Raw genomic sequence first — 25,865 nt, 5'->3', positions numbered from 1 at the left:
GTATAGAGAAGCGGCGGTGAGGGTGGAATTTTCAGTGGAACGAGGAAAGTGCCGTGGACGATTAGGAAATTTTTAATAAGCCAAGACACGAGAGAAGCGTTTCTTGATAGAGCTGGCTGTAGCCGGCTGGCAAACCTCCCCTCGCGTGCTGCATCCCTTCCTAGACCCTCGGTATCCCTCCTTTTCTTACCCCAAACGTGGTGGTCGAGCACGAGGGGGTTGAAAACCGCTCCGCCCAGCCACGTGACTACGCGGCTGGCGAGGGGGTTGGTGGCCAGAAGGGAGTTTAGAAAGAGACAGAGTACACCAGCTTGGACCTACGCACCCCTCCACTATGCCCGATTCTCTGGTCCTCTTTCTTCCTTGGTCGGCTTCTCGACGACTTTATGCCTCATAAAAATGATATAAAATTTGTAAAGACGGAGCGGCGTAACGACCGAACGGCTTCGTCGTATGGAGTGGGAGATGAGGGTAAGGCTCAAGGAAAAGGAAGAGCCGCAAGGGGAAAACGAGGAGCGACGTGAGCGCAGGGAGACGAGTAGTAAACGAAATCGAAGCGGAGCAAGGAGCGGGCGACCGTGTACACCGACGTCCTTGACGGTAGTCGACATGATTCCGCGCGGAGATAAAATCCGGCCAGTTCGGGCACTTGGAAAATGGACGCGTAAAATGTGTAACCTTCGACTGGTTCTGTTCTCGATCGATCGAGTCGAAGCTTTTAGACACTCGCTGCCGGCGCGATTCTTTTCAATTAAACTATAGAAGGCAAAACGAGATTCGTTTAGGTAGCCAGATGAAAATTTTGTGTCATAACGGATGTTACAGATCGGCGCGTTTCATTTTTCCATTCAATTTTATGAAATAACGCGTGGTTGTTTCAGCTAGCCAGACGAGTATTTTCTATTGGAATGTTCGAAATCGAATCGTCGTTTGTAAGGGGTGATTCCTGGAGCGATTCTTTCTTCGGTTAAATTTTTAATTTCATTCAATTTAGAGTAATTAACGCGTTCGATTCGTCGATTAAATTTTACGAAACATCCCATGGGTATTTACGAAACATCCCATGGGTTACATGTCCGAAGATCGTTTATAAAAGAAAAATAATGAAAACGATTCGGTTATTCGCTTGTGTTCGATTTTGTAATTTTTAGCGAGATAATCATTTAGAAGAAATTGGAAAAAAAGATCGATCGATCGTGTTCGGTAAATGTGGAATCATCGATCTACGCGCGACGGTTTAGGTACTTTTACGCCGACGAATCTTTATCGCGGCAAAGATTGTGTTTTACAATGGTGCAATAAATTAGATATATATTTATCTCTCTATTGTCCAATTAAAAAAACGAAACGTTGCCAACGGATATAAATTATTCCGCGAGTCTCGTATCTTTCTCAAAATCGCATCCTCGTGACTGCAAGATAGAAATGAAACTATCCTTTCTATCTACCAGATTTAATCAACTATCTGTGTCCAATCGTATGATACAGGTATCTATAAAAGAAGATTTCATGCCTTTAGAATTTCATATCCTACAACGTCACTTCGATCGATTTCAACTAATAACAAAGACGATGGTAAATTGTTACGAAATGGTAGCCCATGAAACGTTCAAGTTCAACGCTGCTCTTAGTACGACAAAACGTCTGTTAGAATTGAAACGACTCGATTTCCTCTTATTAATAATAATACGTTTCTCGAACGAGATCTTCGCCATAAAACTACCCCGATACTCTGACTTAAAAATATCGCGATAAAAGAAAGTAGTCGATCGAAATGGACAAAGAGTAGAAAAGAAGTGGTTGATACGCCGAACGACTGAAAGTATCTTCGATCGACTTGCAAAATCACAGACGATATTAACAATTATATAAAACTATGATTGTTTTCTATAGTCGATGGTCTTGCCATTTCCAATCTTTCCTTTCGCGATATTTCGTCTTCTTAAACGCGATAGGTACGTCATTGCGTATGTCAGATTGGCTATAAGCCGAATTAATTGGTCAGCTTACAATAAACGTCTCGCGAGATGCGTATCGTTTGGATATGAGAGGAGCGAGGATATTGGCGAGAGATTGCAGCTATTTATGTATCTTGGCCCCGGTACCAATGACGACGGACAAAGTTGCGTGTTCTGTCGCGGTTCTTTGTTCGAATCTCGTGACAAGAGAGGAGGACAAGAGAACAGGTACATACAAAGAAACGTTATCGCGGCACAGATAGGAATCTTGAAAACGATATTACGAGCGAAATATCGATTGTTTGCCTTACGGACGCTTTACTATCGCTAATAAAACACGGCCGACTCGTGTCGGCAGCAATTGATCTGCCACGGCCATAGAAATGCCTCGTACCGATAGATCCTTTATGGTACCCGTACCGACGACCAGCTGTTTATCTAGACTCCGTTATGTTAAATAGACCATCGATAGTTCTTTTTCCTGAGGAAAACTGGGTTAGAGTTTCGGAGTAACCGTGGCATTTTCGGACCGCGAAAGAAGAAAATAAACCCGATCGATTAACACTGGAGTCGCAGTTTTAATATACGATTAGCAGTTTATCGTCTTATCGTTGTAAAATCGTTACTGTCACGTTGATAAGTTATAAAATATTAACGATATATTCGTGATAGTAATTCTTTCCTTTTTTTTTTTTCTTCTTTTTATTTCAGAAATAACGCAATATTACGGTACTCGTGTTAGATTTATCCATGGAGTAAACGCGGAAAGGGATTTGAAGTAGAATTAAGTTTATAAATCTCTTCAAATAAGCAATTCTTCGTTGCTTTTTTTCATTCCTTTATCGCTTGTTTATGGCATATGCCTTGTAATATTATCAAATATATGAATATTTAATCAGGGATTGAAACGAAACGTCCGATATATTTAACGCGTAATACGATTAATACTTTATACGGCCACTGTAAATATACGAATGCAATTTTCAATCCAATTATTTTGTTCGACAAAAATATTTTTAATTCGTTATCGATATGCCTGATTTCCAGTTAATCGATTTCCTGTTCGATTAATTTTCCCGGATCGTTAAAGATCTTCTTCCTTTGCTAAAACGACAACGAGATCGAAATATAAAAATTCCGAACGATGGAAAGATTAAGTCGCGATGTAAGAACATAATTGTACAAATATGTACTTCGTAACGTGTATCGGTAACCTGTATTCTCCTTTAAATTCCGCGAAGAGAGAAAGAGAGCATACATACTTATGTGACTTGGAATATGTCCACGGGGTAAGAACACGTACGAACGTTGAAATAAATTCAATTTCGTTGATCTCTCGTAATACGGCAACAAGCACCTAAGCAAGGAACGGTCTTATAAAAGTAAGCTGTAAGAAGACAAATCGTAGGATTCGAACAGCATAAATCTCACGACTCTCGTCATGAACCTTACTCGCGAAGTCTTAACATTTCGTCGGCGAACTGGATTACAAGGAGCGCGAGATTTCCTGACCATACCGTTCCAAGGTCTTTATGAAACTTTCTTTTCGATCACTTTCAAACATTTGGTTCGTATCGTGATTTGCATGAAGATTAAATTGCCAATTGTAATTTTTCAATATTTCTACTTGTACTCGATTCGTTTGCTGCTATCGCGTGACTTATATCGTGACGTTCTAAGATTAATTTAGACTTCATTTAATAAGTCGTAAAAGAAGAGAACGTACGCATATGTAACCGACGTTACCAACGTCTAGTTGGGCAAAAGAAGTAAAATAGTTTTTAGATCGTCACGGTTAGAGTTTTTGGATCATCACACACTTTTGTAGTGACGTTTCAAGATTAATTTAGACTTAATTTAATAAGTCGTAAAAGAAGAGAACGTGCATATATGTAACCGACGTGTCTAGTTGGGCAAAAGAAGTAAAATAGTTTTTAGATCGTCACGGTTACAGTTTTTGGATCATCATACACTTTTGTAGTGACGTTTCAAGATTAATTTAGATTTAATTTAATAAGTCGTAAAAGAAGAGAACGTGCATATATGTAACCGACGTGTCTAGTTGGGCAAAAGAAGTAAAATAGTTTTTAGATCGTCACAGAGTTTTTGGATTATCATACACTTTTGTAGTGACGTTTCAAGATTAATTTAGACTTAATTTAATAAGTCGTAAAAGAAGAGAACGTGCGTATATGTAACCGACGTGTCCAGTTGGGCAAAAGAAGTAAAATAGTTTTTAGATCGTCACAGTTAGAGTCTTTGGATTATCACAGGCTACAAGATATAGACTGCCCCTCTATAAATTTATAATTTTACGTTTACAATAAGATATACTTTAGACGATTTCTAATTTGTAAAATTTCAGTCGTTTCATTAGAACTAAACGTACAAGAAAACTTGCCTAAAATTGCACTAGGAATATTAGTTCAGGCGTGCAAGAGTGTCGCATAATTTTATAATATATTCAAGAAATTTTGTCTGATTTTTTAAATTAAAAATAATATTTTTTTGGATTATCGCAGGTTACAAGGTACAACGTCCCTTCTATAAATTTATAATTTTACGTTTACAATAAGATACTTTGACGATTTCTAGTTCATAAAATTTTAGTCGTTTCGTTAAGACTAAACATCTAAGGAAATTAAAATTTCACTAGTAATATTAGTTCAAGCGTGCAAGAGTGTCGCATAATTTTATAACAATATTCGAGAAGTTTTATCTGATTTTGAAAACGTTAGAAGGAAATTCATCTCTATTTCTAATATCCTTTGGGAAAATAGCTTCGTAACGCTTTATACGACGCGTCTTCTATTTTTTCATTATTTGGCTTGGTGCAAAATAAACGGCCATTTGGCGGTATTTGAATAACATTGAACGTCAACCGGATAGTTATATCGAAGTCACGCTGTTAAACGCATAACCAGCCATTCGTAGCTGATAAATGTCTATCTTATCCTTTTATGGCATCCCGGCAATAACCGAGTTTATGGGTATCGTTTCACCGATATCAAGCAAATGACAAGTATAAATAACAATGGAGACACGTTAGAAGGACAATTAAAACGTCCATTTTTCATTAGATAATGCCAGTTACAGTAACGTAGCTAATTTAAGATCGTAGGATAATATCGACAGAAATAGATCTCGCATTTGAAAAAAATCTCGAATTTCAATGTTCTAAAAATATCGAATATTACGATATGTAATATTTACTTATACGCTTATCTGTTTATCCGTCCATGCAATAAAGTTTCATTTTTAGAGCCAGTAATTATCGTAATACATCATCTTTGATTTCAGAACGTAAGCTCAAATTTCTACCTGATCGTTTCTTTCTTCTGATTATTATAGGTACGATTAAGATGGATCGTTTGAAAATTCGCGTTTTGTTAAATCGATTATCTAAAATTGATTGCTCGGAATAAGCGGCAATGGCTTCGAAGTATCCGTCGCGGATTAGAAGCTATGAACACGTTTTATAAAGATTATCTTATAAGGACAGTGTAAAGAACCAACTTCTCAAAGCATCTTTTTAAATCGTCTTCTCAAACGATGCTTGTTAGTAGAATTAGAATTAATATCTCTGAATTCTCGATAAAGAAAAATCTGCCGCTGTTTGCCGAAAATGAAAAGCTAATTTACTCGAAGAATTTATAAAAATACGTAATATAAGATCGATAGAAATATACCATAAATCGATCGATTACACGCACAGTTTGTGAAATACAGTTGGCCGATTCGCTTCTACCATTTCTACCGATATTTTTCTATAAATATGTAATAACGTAACGGCACGCAGAAAAATTGGATAACGAGAGATAATTAATTTCCTCCTGGAAATTTCTGTTAATTTCATAATCGTACGATTTGATTCTGCTATATAACCACGTGTCATGAAAGCAACTATGAATAGTCGGTGACTGTGCGGTAGTTACATGTTCGGGTCAGCCGCAAAGCCCCTGTGTCGATCGACTGCATCCGCAGATAATCTATAATCCTTCAATTGCTACCGCATTACAATAAATAGGAATATTGTGCATATTCATATATTTCGCCCGTATTTCATTTCGCATAAGCGAACCAATATCGCACTCAAACTCCGATCGACGATTTGCCTCGTTGCAAATTACCATCGCCGAAACGACGTCAAACTCCTTCTTCTCTACGTCTCGTCTTATGAATTATGACAATTATTATTAAAAAAAAAAAGAAAAAAAACGATACGACACTGTTGAAAATATACAACGTATCTAAAAAAATTCTGATTAACTTTGCAACGTTGTTATAAGAATCTGGATAAAGAACGAAGAAAGAAACTCTTTCTTGTGTACGTCTTATTTTCTTACGAGTTACGAGTTTAATCGACGATTTAACAAAATAAAATACAATAAAAAATTGTCAGTGATTATGAAATAAAGAACAGAGTCGAATTCCGAATTTCCTCTGCTTCCGTAGATACCTATGTTTTATCTTCTTACGGACTACGGCTTCGATTGAAATTTTCAAGAAGCGATTCTTCGTCGAAAATAATACAACGTTTAAAACATTTTGATTATACTACGACCTATATATATACATATAATGCAAGTCGTGAGCTAGAAAAATATATATAATATTGACAGGAAGGAATTTGGAACTCAATTCCTTTTTTTTTATTCTTCTCCTATGTAGATACGTTTCTGGATATATATCTTTTTTTTCGATATTGTACATATTTTTCTGGCTCACGACTTGCACTGCGATCTTCAACCGACGATGCAACGCTTGGTGTTACGAAATGGAAACACGCGTACAACGTATCCAAAAGAATATTAATTCCTACAAACCTGGAGTCCCAAAATTGAAGATAAAAAAACCGAATACGATCGAGTTATTCCGCTGTGAACTGCGATTTCCATCGAAACTTCTCACAAACCATACGACACTTCTTCGAAGGAAGAAACACTTTTTCAAAAAGACTCCTACTCCCTGTTCCAAGATCCTTCTTCTCCGTACTTTATCTTCCCGTGTATTGCGACTCGCGCCAAAAGTTTTCAAAGAACGTTACGACACTCTGTCCAGAACGTACAACGTGTTCGGTTAATAAAAAAAAAAAGACAAATCCAACTACGTCTGATTTTCTTCCACCACAACCTGCGCAACGTTTGCAGAGAACGATTCCCAACACTTTGATCGAAAACCTACAACGCGCTCGAACGAATTAAATCGGTCCTAAAAGACCTAGAGGAACCTAAACAAAGAATCGAGAAGCAGGGAAGAAAGGAGAAGGCAGAAGGTAGAAAAGGGAAATCGACTGGCGTCGATCAATCGAGAAAGAGACGTCGTCGAGCGACTGAAAGCGGCTGCCCATTTGCGGTCGCATTCTTAACAGACATCGACCATTAATTCTCGGCAGACGGGAGCCGAGCAGGGACGTCCATAACTCGGTCGGCCGCTTCAAAAATCAGGAAACACTCTGGACGGTTACCCCTTCGTCCCTCGGATATCACGAATCCCACCAGCGCCGGCGTCTCTCCCACTACGTTCTATCGAAGTCACACTCACACAAGCATACCCGACGCCCACGCCGCGACGCGGTAGGCGTGGCCACCTTGTCATTTGTCTCTTCTACTTTTGCCGAGGCGTTAGGGGGATCCCGGGGATGGCGGTCTCTGTTCGTACCTTGACGTATGTACTGCCGCTACACCAGCCTCCACCCGCTTTTCGTATCGTCGTCGTGCTCCTGTTCGTTTTCTGCGTGCCCGTCTTCCTACGACTGGCCTCTCTCATCTTCGTCGCTCCGCGGATCCTCGCTCCGCTTCCAACCTCGTCTCCGAGACTTTCTCCCTTTTTCGACCGCCAAATCATCCGCTTTGTCATTCGCCGCGTTTATCTTTCTCCTCGTGTCCTTCGCGATCTTCAGGTTCTTCGCGGTTCTCTTCGTTGCTGGCCGTCGATCGCCGACTCAACGTCACCGCTGATTGCGCATTGCGCACGTATCACCGAATGCTTCGAGACTCTATCGAACTTTATGTGCTTGTTCGTGTGGTCTGTCGTTTCGTTCATTTGAATCCTCGGTTTTACGTTCGTCTTTACGGTGTGCTGGATAAGTAGTCGGTCTCGCTTGGAATTTTGCGAACGTTCGCAAGAGGAATTTTCCTACGGTGGATAGTTGTATGACGTTGGAGATTTTTCTAGGGTTCTTTGATATTTCCTTCCTTTTCTTAGACATATACTATGCTTATTTTCCAGTGAAGCGTTTTCGTTTTTTAGAGGATTCTATGTAAGTACGTATATTTCATTTTTACAGTAGGTATCCATTGTTCGTGGTTACGCGAAAATAGGTATCGATTAACTTGAACCTAATCAATTAGTATACAAAAGTTAGAGTAGATACAATTGCGTATAAACATCTTCCGTAGTCACTGTATATTTTAGCTGTTATATTTGATCCAATCGTAGATGTAAGACATTTTTAGTTAAGATCGAACAGTTTGCAAAATTTTTTATTGATTTTCATCCGTAAAACTTGGAGATAGAGTTTGAATTACCACGATTAATATTTTCTCTGTTTTCCGTTCTGTTAAGTTACACGTAACTCGTAACGCAAAAATAAAGATACTTTCCAATTGTTGTAAGTATCGTAAATTAGATACCTCGATGACGAATGCCTATTGTTTTCGTGCTTCGATGACGTTCGCATTAATTTTGAAGAAATTATTTGGACAGTGATGAAATATACCGATGATAAAACAAATAATATCATCGAGCGATACACATTATGTAATAAAGAGTGGAAGATAGCGGAATAAAAGTCGAAATATTTTCCATTGATTTCGCGTGTAATTTTAATGAAATAATTTTCCGCTACAAGTGTATCCAATAAAATTATCACGTACGTTTCGTTCCACCAAAATATCTTTTTCTCGTTTCCTTCTGATATCGATTTACCAGTCGTATTAATTAATTAGCAATACCAGAATACGCGATTAATTAATTCCACACCTTTCAATCGAGGCTTAAGTTATTTTTACGAGCAAGTTAGACGACATGGTCACTCGGCATTCTCGAAATAAGATAAGACAAACGTAGATAAAATATTGTTTGTAAATGGCCGATTCGAACGGTGTATTTCACTTCTGGAATTTTTCGTAATCTGATTAGATTCTAGACTATTGCAAGGACGACGATTGCTGCTTTTAATCGTGCGAAAGTAATTAATCATCGTCTGGTCCGTATGAAATTAAAAAATTAACCGTGTAATTAACTCTAAACCGTATAGAGGTGTTACTTACGCACGTAGAGTTTTCCGTGTCCGTCGATTTATAGAAATTAAAACATCATAGTACACCTACCCGAGACTGAAACGGAACGAATCTGTACGAAAAAGTTCGTAGAATCAAAGAAATTGTATGGAAAATTTCGAAATCGTAATTCTCAGTAACAAAGTAGAAAATTTCTTCCGCCCTTTACACGGGACATCGTGGTGATTTTTTCGATGAAATTTGCAGCCAATATACGACACACCTCCCCATTTCGCTTGAAACGCCCAGCACAGAGGTAGTCTAAGTCTACGAAGATAGGTATTTGCTTCGACAGATAAGACGACCGATAACTGCATACGCTCGACTCGAATCACGGTATCTCGGCGAAGATTTTCTACGTTATATCTGAATTTTACATCGCGTAAGAGTTAAAGATGGCGGAGGCGGCGAATCAAACGCGATCGCAACACCGACGTTATCAATCTCGTGCAAACTATTAAAATCGTATCACCGTACTAGAGAGGCAAATTTTTTTTCTTCGATACGGAGAAGAACTACGTCCACGTGTTTTTTCCCTTTCAACTATATACGCAGCTATATATACGTGCATCGTAGAGTGTCACGTTGAGCGTGTCGTTAGAGATTAAAGCAACTCATGACGATCCAAGGCGACAAACGTCAACGGAAAGAAACAAATGATAATCAGAAGGTACGCGAGGTTCGTGAAGCGCGGAAAAGAGGAAAAGAGGGAAAGGAAGAGAGAAAGGAAGAGAGAAAGGAAGAGAGAAAGGTAGAGGGAAGGACAGAGGGTGCGTGGTGTGCGTGCTGGATCGAGGGAGAGACGAGAGATCGGTGTGCACGTAGGAGGGGCGGACTTGGATGTTGTTGGAGGGGCGCCGTTTGCAAGTGGGGGTAGATGAAGAGAGGTGCGTCGACGATACCGAACATAGGCGAACCGGTGACTGTTTCGGACACGACTGGCACGGAAAAGAGAGGCACAGGCGTGAGAGATCGCGGCAACGAGGAAACGAGACGAAACGTGGCGCGATATCGGGTAGGGGTAGCGCGAGCGAGAGAGAAAGCCGCGGGGTCGTCCAATCGAGCAGTGTCGGGGACGAGGTGACGGATACAGGCGTGAGAGATCGTGTAACGAGGCGCGCGCGCGAGAGAGAGAGAGAGAGAGAGTGTGTGTGATAGAAAATGCGAAGGAAGACAGCGTTCGACGAGACGGAGAAAGCGAGAAAGGACGAAAACGAGCGGGTCAAAGTGGGGAGCGATAGGACGAGGGAGAAGGACGGTGGCCACGGTAACCAGAGGGATGAAACGGGGCACGAAGACGCGAGAGATCGTAGCGGTGCGAGCGAGATAGACTTTTGAGGGAGATAACGAAAGCGGAGTGGGAGAGCTGAAGAGAGAAGGAACGGATGGAGGGGAGTAAGAGCGAGCGAGCCAGGGCGAGGCGCAGTCAGACAGTCAGGCAAGCCGCCCGGCAAGCAAGGAAGGCAGACAGGCTAGCAGGCAGCCAGTGCACCAGCCAAGACCACTAGATCCGCTCGGCTTACCGACTTAGAGACTTAAGCCGGCAGGCAGTCCGAAAGGCTCAACCGGCTAAGCCTGGCGGACCCACCTACTACCGACGCGCGGCCACTACACGTTCCATCTACTACGAAAACCGGCTATACTACCGCGACCTGCAGCACCACTCGCGCTTTCTTACGCTTCCTTCGTCTGTCTTCCTCCCTCTCTCTTTCTATTACACGCTGTGTGTCTGTCTGTTGTTCCTTAACGCGTGCCCCGTTAAGGCGAGAAGACCGAGGTAGACGAGCGAGACGAGAGCGTAGCCGGCGCGCCACGTTCAACTTGAGCTGAAAGGTTCCGGTCGTCGATCGTCGCGATGTCACGACGCGGATCCCGCGCTCGATTTTCCACGCTATCATCGGCGCGAGCTACCGAGTGAACCGCGTGGGTGGAAATCTCTGGTGCGAGTCCCGCTGGCGCGTCAACGATCGCGACTCCAGTGACCGGTATCGAGATACGTGTCGGAGGTGTTGCTCTGTCCGGCGTTGCCGGTGTCGCGATACTCGGTGGTGATCCTTCCACGACTGGATATACGCACGTACACCTAAGTTCTCTGCTGTGATCGGTTCGAACACGCGGCTGGAAACAGTGCAGTGACGCGGAATTTGTCGTGAGAGTCAGTTTCGCGAGGATTCGTTCTTCGGGCCTGTAAACGTCGAGCTGTCGCTGTTGTTGCATCGAAGTTTCAGTGTCGAGTAAGAGAACAGAGAACAGAGAACCGTGGCCTTTGTACCTGATCAGCTGGATTCCTTACGGAGATTCGCGACTCAGCCGTCGATCGGAAAAAGTAGAATTTATCGAAGATCGGTGACTGTCCACGTTCCTGCGAATCGAACACGCGTTGGCAAGTACCCGCGTAAGGATTCGAACGCTACGCGACACACGGTTTTCAACGTACGTAAACAATACGATCGCCTGTCAAAGGAATACCCAAGAATCACAGTGCGTGCAATCTATGGCGATCATAGTGCGACCTCTTTAACCTACTTTTCTATTCCACTGTTTCAACCGCGTTTCTCGATCCTTACGTAACTCATCGTGCATCCGTGGTTATTCGATTTATCGGTCGCTTCTACCAACGTACCGCGTTGGAGCACGTGCGTTAACCTGGCTCTTCTTCGTTTCAAACGCAAGATACGATCCATGAGAACGAACACCTACCACCGTCGTCGTCCGGCTCCGACATCATCGTCAGTGTCGTTAACCACAGAAACGCAGAAACTCGCTCGTCCAATTCTATCCGACGCGTAGCGACGGAACGCAGATAACGTTCGGACGTCTCCACGTGATCCGCGACGAGCTGTTCAACCGAACCATATGACGAAAACTACCAAAATTAGTCACCAGGCGTTCTCTGTGCAAGCACGATCACTACTCGCGTCACCGATAACGACCATAAATCGCCAAATTGGAATCAAATTTGATTCGTTGGAGCTCTGACGCAGAGGGAGAAATCGTTGGTGCAAACGGATGCCTCCGGCCGACGGCCGTCGCCAGTAAAAGCGTGCAACGGAGTGGAATCTAGCGCGCGTTCGACTCGAATGCCTGGTTCCTGAGGGCAAATTGGAAACACGAGCCGAATCGACGTGATTTCGCGCGACAAACGGCCTCGCGAGGGCTCGGTTGATCTTGCGTTGCGTTGTACAGATCAGTCAACACGACGTTAACCTTCTACAGCATGGAGCGGGGCAGCGGGGGCGGGGGGAGCCTCGAGCTAGCCGGGGGCGGAGGAGGAGGCGGCGGGAACACGGATCTGTGTCTTCAAGATCTCGTGACGGGATCGACGACCGGCCTGTCGGTCCAGCACCATCAGCACTCTGCCGCCGCGGGTTCCATGGCTGGCCTCCACGGCGATCATCTTCAAGCAACGATGCACCATCACGATCTTCACGGAAACTCGCACCACGACGCGTCCATGTTGCACAATTCCAACCATCAACTGCACGAACCGCTGGAGAAGCTGAAACGTGGTGAGTCGGTCACAATATCGAGGGTCGTTTCGACCCGCGTTCTTCCTTCGCGACGATGATTCTAAGAGTCTGATCGGAGGAAATCGGAGAACGAGGGAAATGAGCGATTGTACAGTGTTTTCGAAGTTTTCGCGGTAGATGAAGCTTGGTTCGAGTCTTGCAGCGGGGAAGATTCGACGGAGATTAAAATCCAACGTGATACGTGTGATGAAAAAGTGTTGCTAGTGCTGGGATATAGATCGGGCATGTTTATGCAAATTCCTGTCCTTGCGGATAGAAATAGCATCCAAAGAAAGATTCGTTTTACTTACTAAACATCGTAACGAGAACTTTGGATATTTTATGCCTGTTTATATTTCTCTTTTTACTTTGAATATTTTATATATTTCTAGATAGATACTTTTACTTTGAATATATTTTACGCGTTTAGATACATTTTCTTCTTTTCTTTTTCTTTTCACCTTAAATATTTCATATGTCGTGTATATTCCGTTTATTTTATTCAAACACAGGAATGTCGTTTTTGTACGTTTAAATTTCTTACGAATGCATAAACATCCGCAATCTAGCGATAAGGAAATGTTCTTTATATAGCTGCGAGGATGGCTAGCGATACACGAGTATTTTTAGACGAAAATTAATTAGGTTATATTACACGATTCGAGCGAAACTAGATCTTGATAGATTTTATTAATTGTTTGATCGATACTGTGCTGTTCCGTGAGTGTTACTGTTGTAAGAGGTTTGGTAACAATGCTTCAAAGTACTCCAATATTACTTATCGTTCCACTTGAGTGTCTTATAGCTTGTATACGTTGGTCGATTCCTCCTTTAATTGTACGAAAAATATATCGTGCAAAGACGATCGCGTTGCCTTTTACTTTTACGTAATCCAACGTTCATTTTAGAATATCTGGATGAAACATAGAAATTAAAAGTTAACTGTACGATAGTCCCTCGATTGTTTGGTGGACAATTTAATTATTCGAAACGAAGGCAGTTCAAACGTGGCAAAAGTTTTATCGCGACGTGAAAGTTTAATTTGAATCTACCTGGTAGCAGAGTTTTATTTAAATACTTTAAACTTAAAACTTATGCTTATCATGATCCTGGAAATGAATTTTATTTCGTTAGGATTGGAATAATTTTTAGACGTTTATTTTTCTGCAAAATATTTAGACATAAAGTGTCTTTGTTCGGGGATTAGACGACATAAAGATAAAATAATAGTTACATCTCTATTCAAGTACCTGTATCTTTTTATCTAACAATGGAATTACATTGTCGTACTTTCTGTTCGCTTAAAGTCGAAGATACCCGCAATTATTACAATTGTATTTATTATTAAATATTTATTTGCACCTTGAATGTAAAAAACAAATATCGCTTATCGCGTGACTTGTTAGCTATACAAAATAATAGCTGTAGCGTGCATCTGAAATTCATCTAGCGTACTTATCAATGCGTAGAAAGTAGCAACGTTTACTCGAGGTTGTTGTCCCATTTGTAGGAAAATATTTTTATAATCTGCTTCGCGTGAACTATCTCGATCGCTAATCGCCGGGAAAAATTTCTTCTTACGCTATATCGGAATTTCCAAATCACACTGTGATAGAAACGTTGTCTTCGCTTATGAAAAAAGGAAATTCTAATTGATTGAATCGAGTCGTTAACAAATGACGTAATTATATGCAAATAATTGGATATTAAATGCAGCAATTGCCAAGGAAAATTCGGGTTCGATTAATTAAAATAACGTCGTTTTAAATTAGACAGTGGCAGATAAAATATTGTTAATCTTATCCGTCTTATTCGTGTATCATCAAATTATCGTTTGCTCCGATTTTTCTAAAACTACTTTTCATAATAAACGATTAATCTTTCTAGGAATCTGTACAAACTATCTCAAAGAATTTATCTTTGATTTGAAAAGGAGAAGTACTTCGAAAGAAACGATCGTCAAGTTATTCAACGAACAGCAAAGAGTAACGCAATTATAAATGAATAAACTCGGAAGAGTTAAAAGACACAGTCGTAGGAATATAGAATTTCCAAATCACATGGCACGCAACTGATAACCGGATCAGTGTCCTTTCAACGTCTTCGTCGTCCTTTTTATCAAACTGATTGACAGTTGTATCGATCGAATTGAAATCGCCATTCTACTTCGACATCGCCGTAGATCACTTTAAACGCAATTCGTCATTCTTGATTTTCTTCTTAACTCGTTTCGACCGAACGCGAGGTTGTATCTTAAATCGAAGTCGCGTAAATCGAAGGATGAAAGAATCGTAAGGATTAACAATACGGATTAAATTTGAGTGCAGTGTTCGAGATATATTTTGTACGTAGATTTTGTAAGAGTTGTCAGAAGTACCTACGTACAATAGCCTTTTTTCGCGTGTCTTGATCGAAGCACCGATACGACGGAAGAACATTCCTTGTTTCTTCGTCGGCTGGTAATATCGGCGATAATCGCTTGTAGCGGGGAACTTGACAACTCACGTGATTTTATTATTTGCGATATCATCGACGTTCGAACGCGAGAAATATAGTCGAGCACCTCCCTGCTCTTAAATCGTCTCACTGCGTCGTTCGCGTTATCGCGCATCTTTTCAGAAAATCTCGTATCGTTTGTCGTAGCAAATTTGCACGTGTGCGAAGTAAGATTAACGCTTGCACGTTGCTTCGTTTCTACTTTTCGTCGTTGCGTCAGTTCGTTGCATCGATGTGACGAGCGAACGTAAAAGCGTGCCGTTTCTGAAAAATTAGAGCAACGGAATTCGATAGGAGAAACGACAGCATTGATCGACTTGCCGAATGAATTTTATCGATTATATTTCTGACTTGAATGTTTATTTTACGCGACGATAAATTGCCAATTTGTAGGCGAATGACGCGTATAAATGTATCGGAGGATTTTTCGACGGCTCGAAGTACCAACACAATTTAAGTCATGTTCCTATGGTAGAAATATCGAGTACACGCTATAAACAATATATGACGTTCCTGTTGCAATCTCGCTGAATATTTTCGAGCGATAAAGCAACATTGTACGTTGATTTTTGTCAAGTGCCAGCGGAGCACAGATAAAATATTAGTACGAATAGCTTTGATAAGCACCGCACCCATCGTGTTATTCCAGCTTTGATACGACATGACGAATGAAATTTCGGCCTCGTTCCTGTGTTAATGCAATCGCCAGAAATTGCCATCGCCTAAAATAGTGTAAAATATTGAAATATACATGGGCCGTTCGGTATATCGTCAGCTTCCAAGGGCGTCCTTAATTATTTAAACATCCAGAGATAAACGTTCTTACGTGTACATATCGTACGGAGATGAGAAATTTTAAATTACCATTACTGAATGTCGTTAACGCGTTTGAGCGGCTGTTGCTTTCGCTTCTTTTCTTAACATCAAAAATATACGATTTTCGAAGCAAACGCTACCATATCGCGTAATACGATCGTTATAGTATCACATACTATTACATCAGATCGATAGCTACACGGATTCTCCAAATACAGTAGCAAAATTTCTTCCACTGCGAGTGTCCTCTCTACTCGACTGTCGAAACGACATATCAGGTAAAATCGTATTTCTCGTGATACTTTTCGTAAATCTACGAACACAAGGTTCCCTTCTTATCTTCGTCTCTCAGCCGAGGAAGCCTTTCTTAGGTGGTTCCAAATCGTGTAAAGCATACGTGGCGTCCTAATTTTTCATAGCGAGAAAATGAAACACACGAACGGTAGTTTCGAGACCGAGATAAAAATCGGAGACAAGGGACGCGTGAACAAACATCGAAGGCCGAATTCCACCGAGTATATCAGCCAGTATAGTTCCTTATAAGCTGTAAGATCCTCGAAAGGAAAGATAATCGAAAAGGAAGAACAATTAAAAAAAAAAAAAATAGAATAGGGAAAAGAGCGTCATCGTTTCGTCGATCTCGCGAGAAATCAAGCTGCACGTAGCAACGAGTCGAGGACGAAGACGATCTCTCAGTGGCGCCACCACCTGTTTTGTGATTCATTAACTCACCGGCTTATCGGGATAAGGCAGACTTATCCGGGGCTCGAACCCGACACTGCGGCTAAACCCGATCTTATTCCAATGGCATCCCACCTATCCCCGTTTCAGTTTCACTCCCAGAGCCGGCAGTTCCCACTTCCAGACCGCAGGTACTCTCCGTTCCATTCGTTTGCGGAATCGCGATCTTTCCTACGTTTCGCGTACTACTCTCTATCCGTCCGATCGATTTGACGAGAATTCGATACGTTAGAAGGTTGAACGGTCCAGGATCTTTGGATCCGAACGAGCCAAGAGGAGTTATTTTTACGAGAATTGTTTCGCTTAGTTCGTCGAGTTGGTTCGGATGATCGCTTGCTTCGAGGTGGATCGTTGATTTGACGAAGCGCGTTTCGTTTTCGATCTCAGTTAGAAATTTGTTTATTGTCAGGTAGAGGTTTGCGGAACTGAATGATACCTCGGGTGTAGATAGTATCTGTTCTTTGAGTTTCGGATGAAAAATTGGAAGTTCGTGTTCTTCTTGCGATATTAAATAAGAATTTAGTGGTTGTGAAAGGATTCTTCAATTCCGTTTAATCCGCAGGAATATTATTGGGAAGGTTTTAGTTTGCGAAAGATAATTTCAGTTATTTGGTGTCGGAGGTAGTGGTATTGTTTAAATGGATATACGAACTTCACTTTCTACCAGCTCTCGTTATCTCTAACCTTATTTTCCCCATTCAAATATCGGACAAACTCGGATCATCTGTCGTCCGATTTATTTTCCAATATCGTCACCCACCCTCCCCCCCAAAGTAAAGCCGCATTTACATTTCGCTTTCGCCGAAGTTCTTATTAACATGCCATTAATGCAAAACAACGTGAAAGAAGGGAAATCGGATCGATAACCGTCCCCATACGTGTCCAGTTTGAAAATTCGATTTCTTCACGGGCAATTCATAGAAAAAGGACCCTTTTGACAAATCTGTTATCCCTTTCGGTCAATGGCAATATCCCGATATTTTGTCAACAGGCTGGCATACGGTCTGCTACCGGGTTTTCGATCGGAATACCCCCGATAGTCATTAACTACCCCTTTGTTGCGGCGATGGCTGCGCGAGATCCGCTGGCAGATGCGCCGAAGTCAACCCTTGTTGCCATCGTCTAATGGTGTTGACAAATTGCTCGGCTAGCCGCTAGGTTTCCCTAGGGAAGCCACGGTAGAACTCTTCTGACCGCAGACTCATTGGCATTTAGACGTGCAATCTTTCAGATCGCTGCGCCACCCGAATAAGACGTATCGTTCTCCCTTTAGCCTCCATCACGCACCCTATGAATTGTAACGTGTGCGGAATAATTGCAGAGAATGTTCTCGATTAATAACGCGGTTAACTACGTGCTACGTTGCCGCTTATCCTCGTATAAAAAAAGAAAAAAAAAAAAAATAATCGTTTTCTCGAGAAAAACGAACGGGTAGTTGATTTCCCAGAAGATACCGTGTACATACTCGTCTTCCGATATTGAATTGATATTTTGAATTTGTCCATCGATAAACCTACCATACCGTTTCTCCAATTGAAACTTGATTTTCTCGCGAAGGACAAACGATCAGTCACTTTCGTAAGAAAAACCTCGGTGCCTCGATAAATCGTCGATTTTATAGACGACCGTCTGCGAGAGTAGGAACATTATAGACTCGGCAGAAACAGTTAAGTCGGACGATGAGCCGAGCTATCAAGCTGATTTTCTGCCTCGATTTTCTCGATCACCGAGGCAATCGTGGCGCTCTTCTAAGCGCGACAGGAACCAAGCCCGTGGGATCAACATAGAAATGAACTGATTTCCTTCCCATTATCTCAGCTGGCGCTGGTGGCACGGTCGGAGGACGCCTACCTCAGAAACAAGGTTTGTATACTCAGTGGGTTTCGATTGAAGTGGGCTGGCTCGGTGTCGGGGATCGTTTCGCCGAGGAAATTTTCTGTGCGTGCCGATGTGTGAGAACCGGGGGAACCCCGAAGCCATCGAACCGCCGCGAAACTTGCGGTCTTTAAGGGTGTAATCCTAGAAGCACCTCAAAATATAGCAGGTCTTTCTACGAAGTTAATTCTAGCCTCTACAAACTGCACCAACGAACGGCATATCTCGCTCTTATTTTGTTATAGAGCTCTGGTGATGCTGTGAAATTAATTGCAGGATACGTGGTTAGGACCGTGATAGACAGGTTTTGACAAAGACGAATCTCGGTTTTTAAAAGCGTGCCGTATCTATGAGATATTCTGATAACGCTAAGTTATATTTTACAATACGTTTTATAAGTCAGTACTATTATATCATTTTAGAATATTACTACTGTCATATATCGTTTTGTATTTGTGAATTATCTTGTCTAGAATATACGTATAATTATCACGATGTTTTCATAAATAGCCACGAAAGCGAGTAAATAGAACATTGGATTATAACGTATCTCTCTCTCTCTCTCTCTCTTGCTGTTACGCGTAAGACGAACTACTTTCAATCGGTTCGTTTAATCGTCTTAAAAATCACCATCTTCGTCATTACAGCTGTGTATCATTTTACGAGAATATTAACTTGCTTTATGACGATGACACAGACATCCCCTCGAATAAAATTGTTATTTTCTAGCGAAAATAAAATATAAATTTCAATACATCCCTTCTTTATCACGTATATGTTTAATACGTTCTTTTATATAATTTAATTTTAATTTGATCCTCTCGAGACTATATTTGGTAAGAAGAAACGTCCTTCGCTTGTATTCCAATTTATTTTTTATCCTAGATAATTTCTTGCATAGAAAAATGAGCTAAGAAGAGAGGAAACGAGCGGATTAGATTCCAATTAATTTTCATAGGAGCTATAGGGGGTTTCCCTCGGTAGCGCCAGGCCGTCTGAAAGGTCTCCCGAAGACATTCTATCCATGAACTTTTCCGAAACGCTTGTGACACGCGTGTTAAACTCGAAAGACACACTGCCTCTCAGATTACTTATCGGTTCCATGTGCTCTCGCCCTTGTGTCAAGTTGAAACTAAACAAATTGCTTGACAAGAGCTACCGAACCCTATCCACGGAATCGCTCGTCCTCGATGTGTCCACGTCCGAACAAACAAACGCGACATTTTCCTTGACACTCGCGCGTACTCGTCACCGCTTTCTTCTCGGAAAGATGCGAGTTTCTTCGAAGCACTTGCAAATCATTTTGCAAACGAACGTGCTTTATCCTGACTTGACAAGATGCATATAGGGATACTAACTCTCCTCAAAGACGTTGTCTTTGTAACATTAATTCTTTGATAGTTTAGAATATTCCGTATCTCGCGTTTGCAACATTCGATTAATACGCTCTGTAGAAAATTAAATCTGTCGTCTTTTTAATAGATCACTTTTAGAGAATTAATAAAGTTAATACGAAGGTGCAATGTTTGAAACGAGCGTTCTTTTTATGGAATATGGTCCGTTAACATTGATCAAAGTTTATTTCTTTAGAGTTACGCGTTCTATAATTTCTTTCATGATTAGTTTCGGTTTAATTCTAAGGACGATAGAATTCTGTTTATACGAACCTCGTTTGTCGTATGTAACTGAATAAGGGTAAAAGAAATGGGTTGAATAATCAAACGACAATCGACCGTTAATCTCGGAAATAGCGTTGTAAATTCCATCTTAAAAGGTTGAAAGACGAAATCTACCGCGATATATCGACCAAAATATTACCCATATAGAATCAAACAAAACCGCAACCACGGATTCAAGACGATATCTACGACAAAGATGAACATACGATCCATCGTCGCAACGACTTTCTCCAACAGTTGCTTTAAAATAAACAACTGCACCCTAAAGACGACTTATTATACCTAGAGCACCATCATTATCCCGAGTCATTTTTCACACATATGCCGACAAATTTTACACGTACGTCCCTTCGAAATCTCCGAAAAAGAAAAGGAAAGAAAGAGAGAGAGAGAGAGAGAGAGAGAGAGAGAAAAAAAGAACGAAGCTCCTTAACAACTCACGGGCCAAAAATATCATCGATCGATGCGCGTTTTCGAATATTTATAAACGTGGAGCAGGACTTTAAGGCTCGTACGAGATACTCCGTCCCGGTCGTTGTCCCAATGACGAGCGTACCGGTCGGCTTGACTAATAAACGACTTCCTAAGGAAGCCAAGGATTACGAGATTAGGAGCGAAGACCGTAACGGCAGACTGCGACTTTCTGCCGGAGATGGCGAGGAGCCTGTGCGCTCACAGGTGTTCCCGCCACGCTGTCGTACTTCAACCTCCCGACGTTTTTCCACGTCCGAGGGATAGCTGTCTGGGTAATTATCGGCCATGCGACCGTGCTCGTACGTCACTCTAAAATCGCCGCCACACATCTCGCTACGTGACACACTTTGGTTTTTCTCGGCCGTGTTCCCGAGCAGGAACAGGAAATACGTGCGGTCAACTTCTCGGGGAAACGTGTGAACGTCGCCGGGTACTTTTGCGAGGTAGATACCGAAAAACAACGGCGGGAAAGGGAACTTTTGCGCGAGTTCCAGTTTCTTTATCGCGATATAAAAGCTCGATGGTGCCATAGAAATAACATTTAGGTTCTATACGGGTTGAAACTGGGGGATTAAATGGGGGTAATCTGGGATAGAATTGTCAACCAGTTATTATTAACAAAAGTTATCAATTTTGAGAGATAGAAACGACCGTGTTTTTGATTCTTCTTCTTGCTAACGAAATCCACGTTACGTTATGATATTCAAAGATCGGTACAAGAATTTCGTGCGAATGACTAATTTCGTGTGACTTTCAAAGGATCCCACAGCTGCACGATACGGATATTTTAGCGACCCTTATAACCCTCTTTGTCGCTGAGTTGCACCACGACACGGTCCACCGAACACCTACAATTTTTACAGCACATGCCGTTTTATTTATGTTCGCGCATTACCTTCTCATTGGCTGATGATAATCCATAAAGTTTGGCGAGTCATGAGAATACTTTCGCAAGGAGTACTATTTTTCTTGTCGTTAATCGTAATCGTGGAATTCTTTTGTGGAAAGTTTATTTGAAAATAGTTTATCATCTTATACAGCGAAAGATTCATAATTTGTTCTTAAATTTATTCTGTACGCGGAAAATGATGAAAAAGTAGCTGAAAAATGTCTATTATATAATTATTACTGTTAGCATCGACGAAAGATCGTTCGTCGTTTCGCAAAAGATATTCAATTCAATGAAGATTACTCCTGTTTTTATCAAAAGTAGAGAGGTATATTGAATAGGTTTAATCGCACATTTAAGATAACGAAACGATGTACGAGTAGATACAATAGCGATCTAATCAGCGATAAATAGATTTTAGAATGACAGGTGATATAAAGTTTATCTAAATAAATAATTTTTAAATAGTGACCTATGAATAAATTTCTTTCCAATTTCTATCTTTCCACGAATAATCATACCACCGAAGTAAACAAAAATGAAAGTTCGTCGGGCGATTTAAAAGTTCGAAAAACGTCGAAAACAAAATATAAAAATGATCGTTCAGTTTCCCTTTATCGAGGAAAAAGCCTTGTGAATACCTTTTAACTGGTTGGCTATTAAAACCATTAGATGAATGTGTTAGGAAAGAAAATATTACTGTAATAGTAAATCAACAAGCGGCAAATGTCAGTCCTCGCCAAATATCTCTTGATCGATGCCACGGATATTGGTACAAGCTTTATTGCCGCGCGAGTAAAATTTCCGGGTAATGAAAGCAGCGCTGAAATAACTCTCCATCGATAATTTTATATCGGAGATTACGATGCACCGCCGGAGATTATAATCCCCCGGGTTTTATAACTTCCATGGACTACGTTCGTCGCCGGTGCTGTGTGTGTTATGAAATTGAAAAAAAAAAAAAATGAAAATTATTTCTGGCACATTTTAGGCGGTTAATTCTATAAGTAAATCTATCCGATAAAAGGAAACATCGATTGCATTATCAGCGAATGAAAGGTACTATTTCATTTCGAATAAAAGAACGAATGTATATATATGTATATGTAAGCTACGGTCTTAATGATATTAAAATCTTCGTAGAACTGTTTGATTAATCAAGGAAGTGTACAAACGATTCACGAACACGAATCTAAAATTGGAATAGAAAATTACGAATACCCATCATACCCATATAACAAACAAAATTTGCAACGTTAGAAAAGAATACAACTCGATCGAAAATGGCATAAAGGATTGAACAGGGTTGAACAATAACCTACGTAAAAATATTATAATTTCGATACATTATCAACTTATCAACTTATACTTATCGTCGTGTAAACATCGCCGTTAAGATATATCTAAAATGATGAATTTAATAAAATCAACAACCAGAACTTTGAGCAAATTCTTTCGATATGAAACGAAATCAATGGAGTTTATTCGAGTGGAGAACGTGGCGGTATCACGGGGACGCTGTGTTCTTCGTCGACGCCGACGTCGACGGTCGCATGCACAGTCGTCCCGTAAAATCCGTGCGGATTAGCGATCCACTAATATATCCCGCGGGCGTAAAAACGCGACGAAGCAGCTGAGATATTCGTTTTCGTCGTTCCTCGGCACTTCGCGTTCGTCGCGCCGCGCCAGCCGGTTTGTCTTTGGCATAAAATAGCTCCAAGTCACGGGGAAAGTAATAAATTTGTGAGTTACAACTTGTCCACGCAGACCCCTAGTTACCTCTCCTCGTTCGCCTCTCTTGCGTTTCTTTATTTCTTGCTCGTCCACCACGATATCTCACCCTCCTCCCCTCGACGCGCGATTTTTTCTCCGTGTGAAAACACGTGCGAACCAGGACACGCAACGGGACGCCACGCTACCAAGCCTTCTTTCTTAGAAAGAAAATTACCGAAAATTTGGGTAAGGTCGAAGGCTCCGGGAACAGGCTGCGTGAATTATCGCGTGAAAATTGAGAGAATTATCGCGTGAAAATTGAGAGAATTATCGCCTACTCGTTATGCGTGGAAAAATTCGGCCAGAAAATCGATCGAAGATTGGCTTGGATTTAGGTTCAGAAATTGTTGTAGCGTTGGAATGTAAAGGAGCGGCTGGTTGAATTTAAGTTTGGAAATTTTCAGAATTTTAGAGCAAGTGTCCAAATTATCGCACGAAAGCTTGTCGCTCGTAGATTTTACTTCGTTGTGGAAATTTTTCCCTTTCGTTGTTTGTGGAAAATTTGTCCAGGATTGGGTCGAGTTCGAGTTTGGAAATTTTTGCAATATCGGAATGCGGAAGAATCGGCAAGTGTGTAAATTATAGTATGAAAATCGAAACAATCGTCGCTTTTCGCCGGATCGTGGAAATTTCATTTATTCGTTCTGTGTTTGTGGGATATCGCGGCATAAAATTGTCTCGACATCCGGTTGTATCCAAGTTCAGAAATTTTTGGAATATTGCAATATAGAACGATCGACGAGTACGTGAATTATTGCGTGAAAATTACGAAAATTGTAAGAGTTACAGCGTATCAAAAATTGAGAGAATAAGGAAAATCATCGGGTGAAAATTGTGTATAATTGTGTATAATTGTGTAATTATGTATATTTGTTGTTTACGAGGTATTAAAATTTACTGAAATGACGAAAAGAGGTAGTATCGCAAACTGATAAGCCACTGAATATAAATTTCTTTGTTTCGAGTGAATATTTCTTTGGTAACTACATTATAGTGTCATAAATTTGAATATTTTATAGTAGCACGTTCGAAAGAAGAAAAGAAGTTTTCGTACTCCATAAAGTTTTATGGATAGGGTTCACCGAACGAAAAATTGAAGATAGAAATAAATGTTTCCAAATTTTAAGGCGTACAGTGCATAATAATATTTAAAGGAACGAAACTTTTTGAATTTATCAATATCACAAAAACAGTAAACCGATATATTGTTTAACAAGTATTGAACGAAACCGATTATAAAACACAGAAATATCCTAATCATGATTTGCTAATAATCATTATTTTCCTTCCACTCGGAGATATTTGTATCTTAGAAGAAGAAGAAAGTTGACAAGAATATTTATTTTGTTGTTCAGAACGATTATATTATTAATCGTAAATTACACAAATATTATAATCGTGTACTGCGATAATGAATAATATTCCAACGATACTCGAACAATACTTCTCTAGATTAGGTGCAAAACGTTTGTAATTTCAATATAAAAGTTTCGCGAGAATACCAATTTTCTCGTCGTGTTAAATATGCTTGTAATTTAATATATGTGACAATACTCTGTCAAATTATACTTTTACGATTAATACCGAAACATTCGTATTTAATATTTTTCATTTCTATATTCTTCTTGAAATTCGCTAGAATCCAGGATCAATATACGATGTTCTTGGTAAACGGACAGAACGAAATATCCACGAGCCACTGACCGATATAGATGTCGAATGTTTGACAGGAAAGGGTAGGATAGTTTTTGGCCACATTTCGCCCTTCGAGGATCTTCCGTTTTCACGTCTCGTGTAACTCTGCCACGAATCCATAGCAACGAACAGTAGAACCGTCAAACGATACGACATGTTAAGCCTCCAAGAACTCTGCAGGAGATCTCGTGGGAACTATATTGGAGAATATATCGAGCAAAATATATAGGAAGGAGTCATAATAGCTCTTTGTCTTCGAACGTCATACGTGACCAAATCGAACATTCTCAACCTTTGTTCGTAACGAACATTCTATCCTACACTGAGCCGGCATCGAAAAAATTCGTTTATAATTTCACTTTGTTTTCCAATTTTCACAACATAGTACACGCATTTGCCGATCCTATAATACTCTTTGATACTTCAGTTTAATACGCGTTCGAAATATTTACCTATCTTAATTCTGTTAATCTTGCGTTAATAGCAGAAAGTGGTATAGTTAGTGATGCGTACGAAAGGAAGAATTATTCTTGACAAATGGTTCGAAGAAAAAATTGAAATTGAATAGAATAGAATGGAACATTCTCAAGCTCTGTTCGTAACGAACATTCTATCCTACACTGAGCCGGCATCGAAAAAATTCGTTTATAATTTCACTTTGTTTTCCAATTTTCACA

General features: G+C 40.6%; 1 protein-coding gene across 1 annotated transcript in view; it reads left to right on the top strand.

The window, feature by feature from the left end:
- The first annotated feature begins 10,600 nt into the window (after nt 1-10,600).
- The window catches only part of LOC126867494 (pituitary homeobox x), a 45,595-nt gene continuing 30,330 nt past the window's right edge, over nt 10,601-25,865 (top strand). Inside the window, exon 1 of the mRNA XM_050621991.1 lies at nt 10,601-12,747. Within this exon, the coding sequence (XP_050477948.1) occupies nt 12,459-12,747 (289 nt within the window). The 5' untranslated portion in view covers nt 10,601-12,458. The remainder of the gene's footprint in view (nt 12,748-25,865) is intronic.

This window comes from Bombus huntii, chromosome 7 (genome assembly GCF_024542735.1).
Source record: "Bombus huntii isolate Logan2020A chromosome 7, iyBomHunt1.1, whole genome shotgun sequence".
In the NCBI taxonomy this organism is placed as follows: Eukaryota; Metazoa; Arthropoda; class Insecta; order Hymenoptera; family Apidae; genus Bombus; species Bombus huntii.
This window is presented reverse-complemented; position numbering and strand designations above follow the sequence as displayed.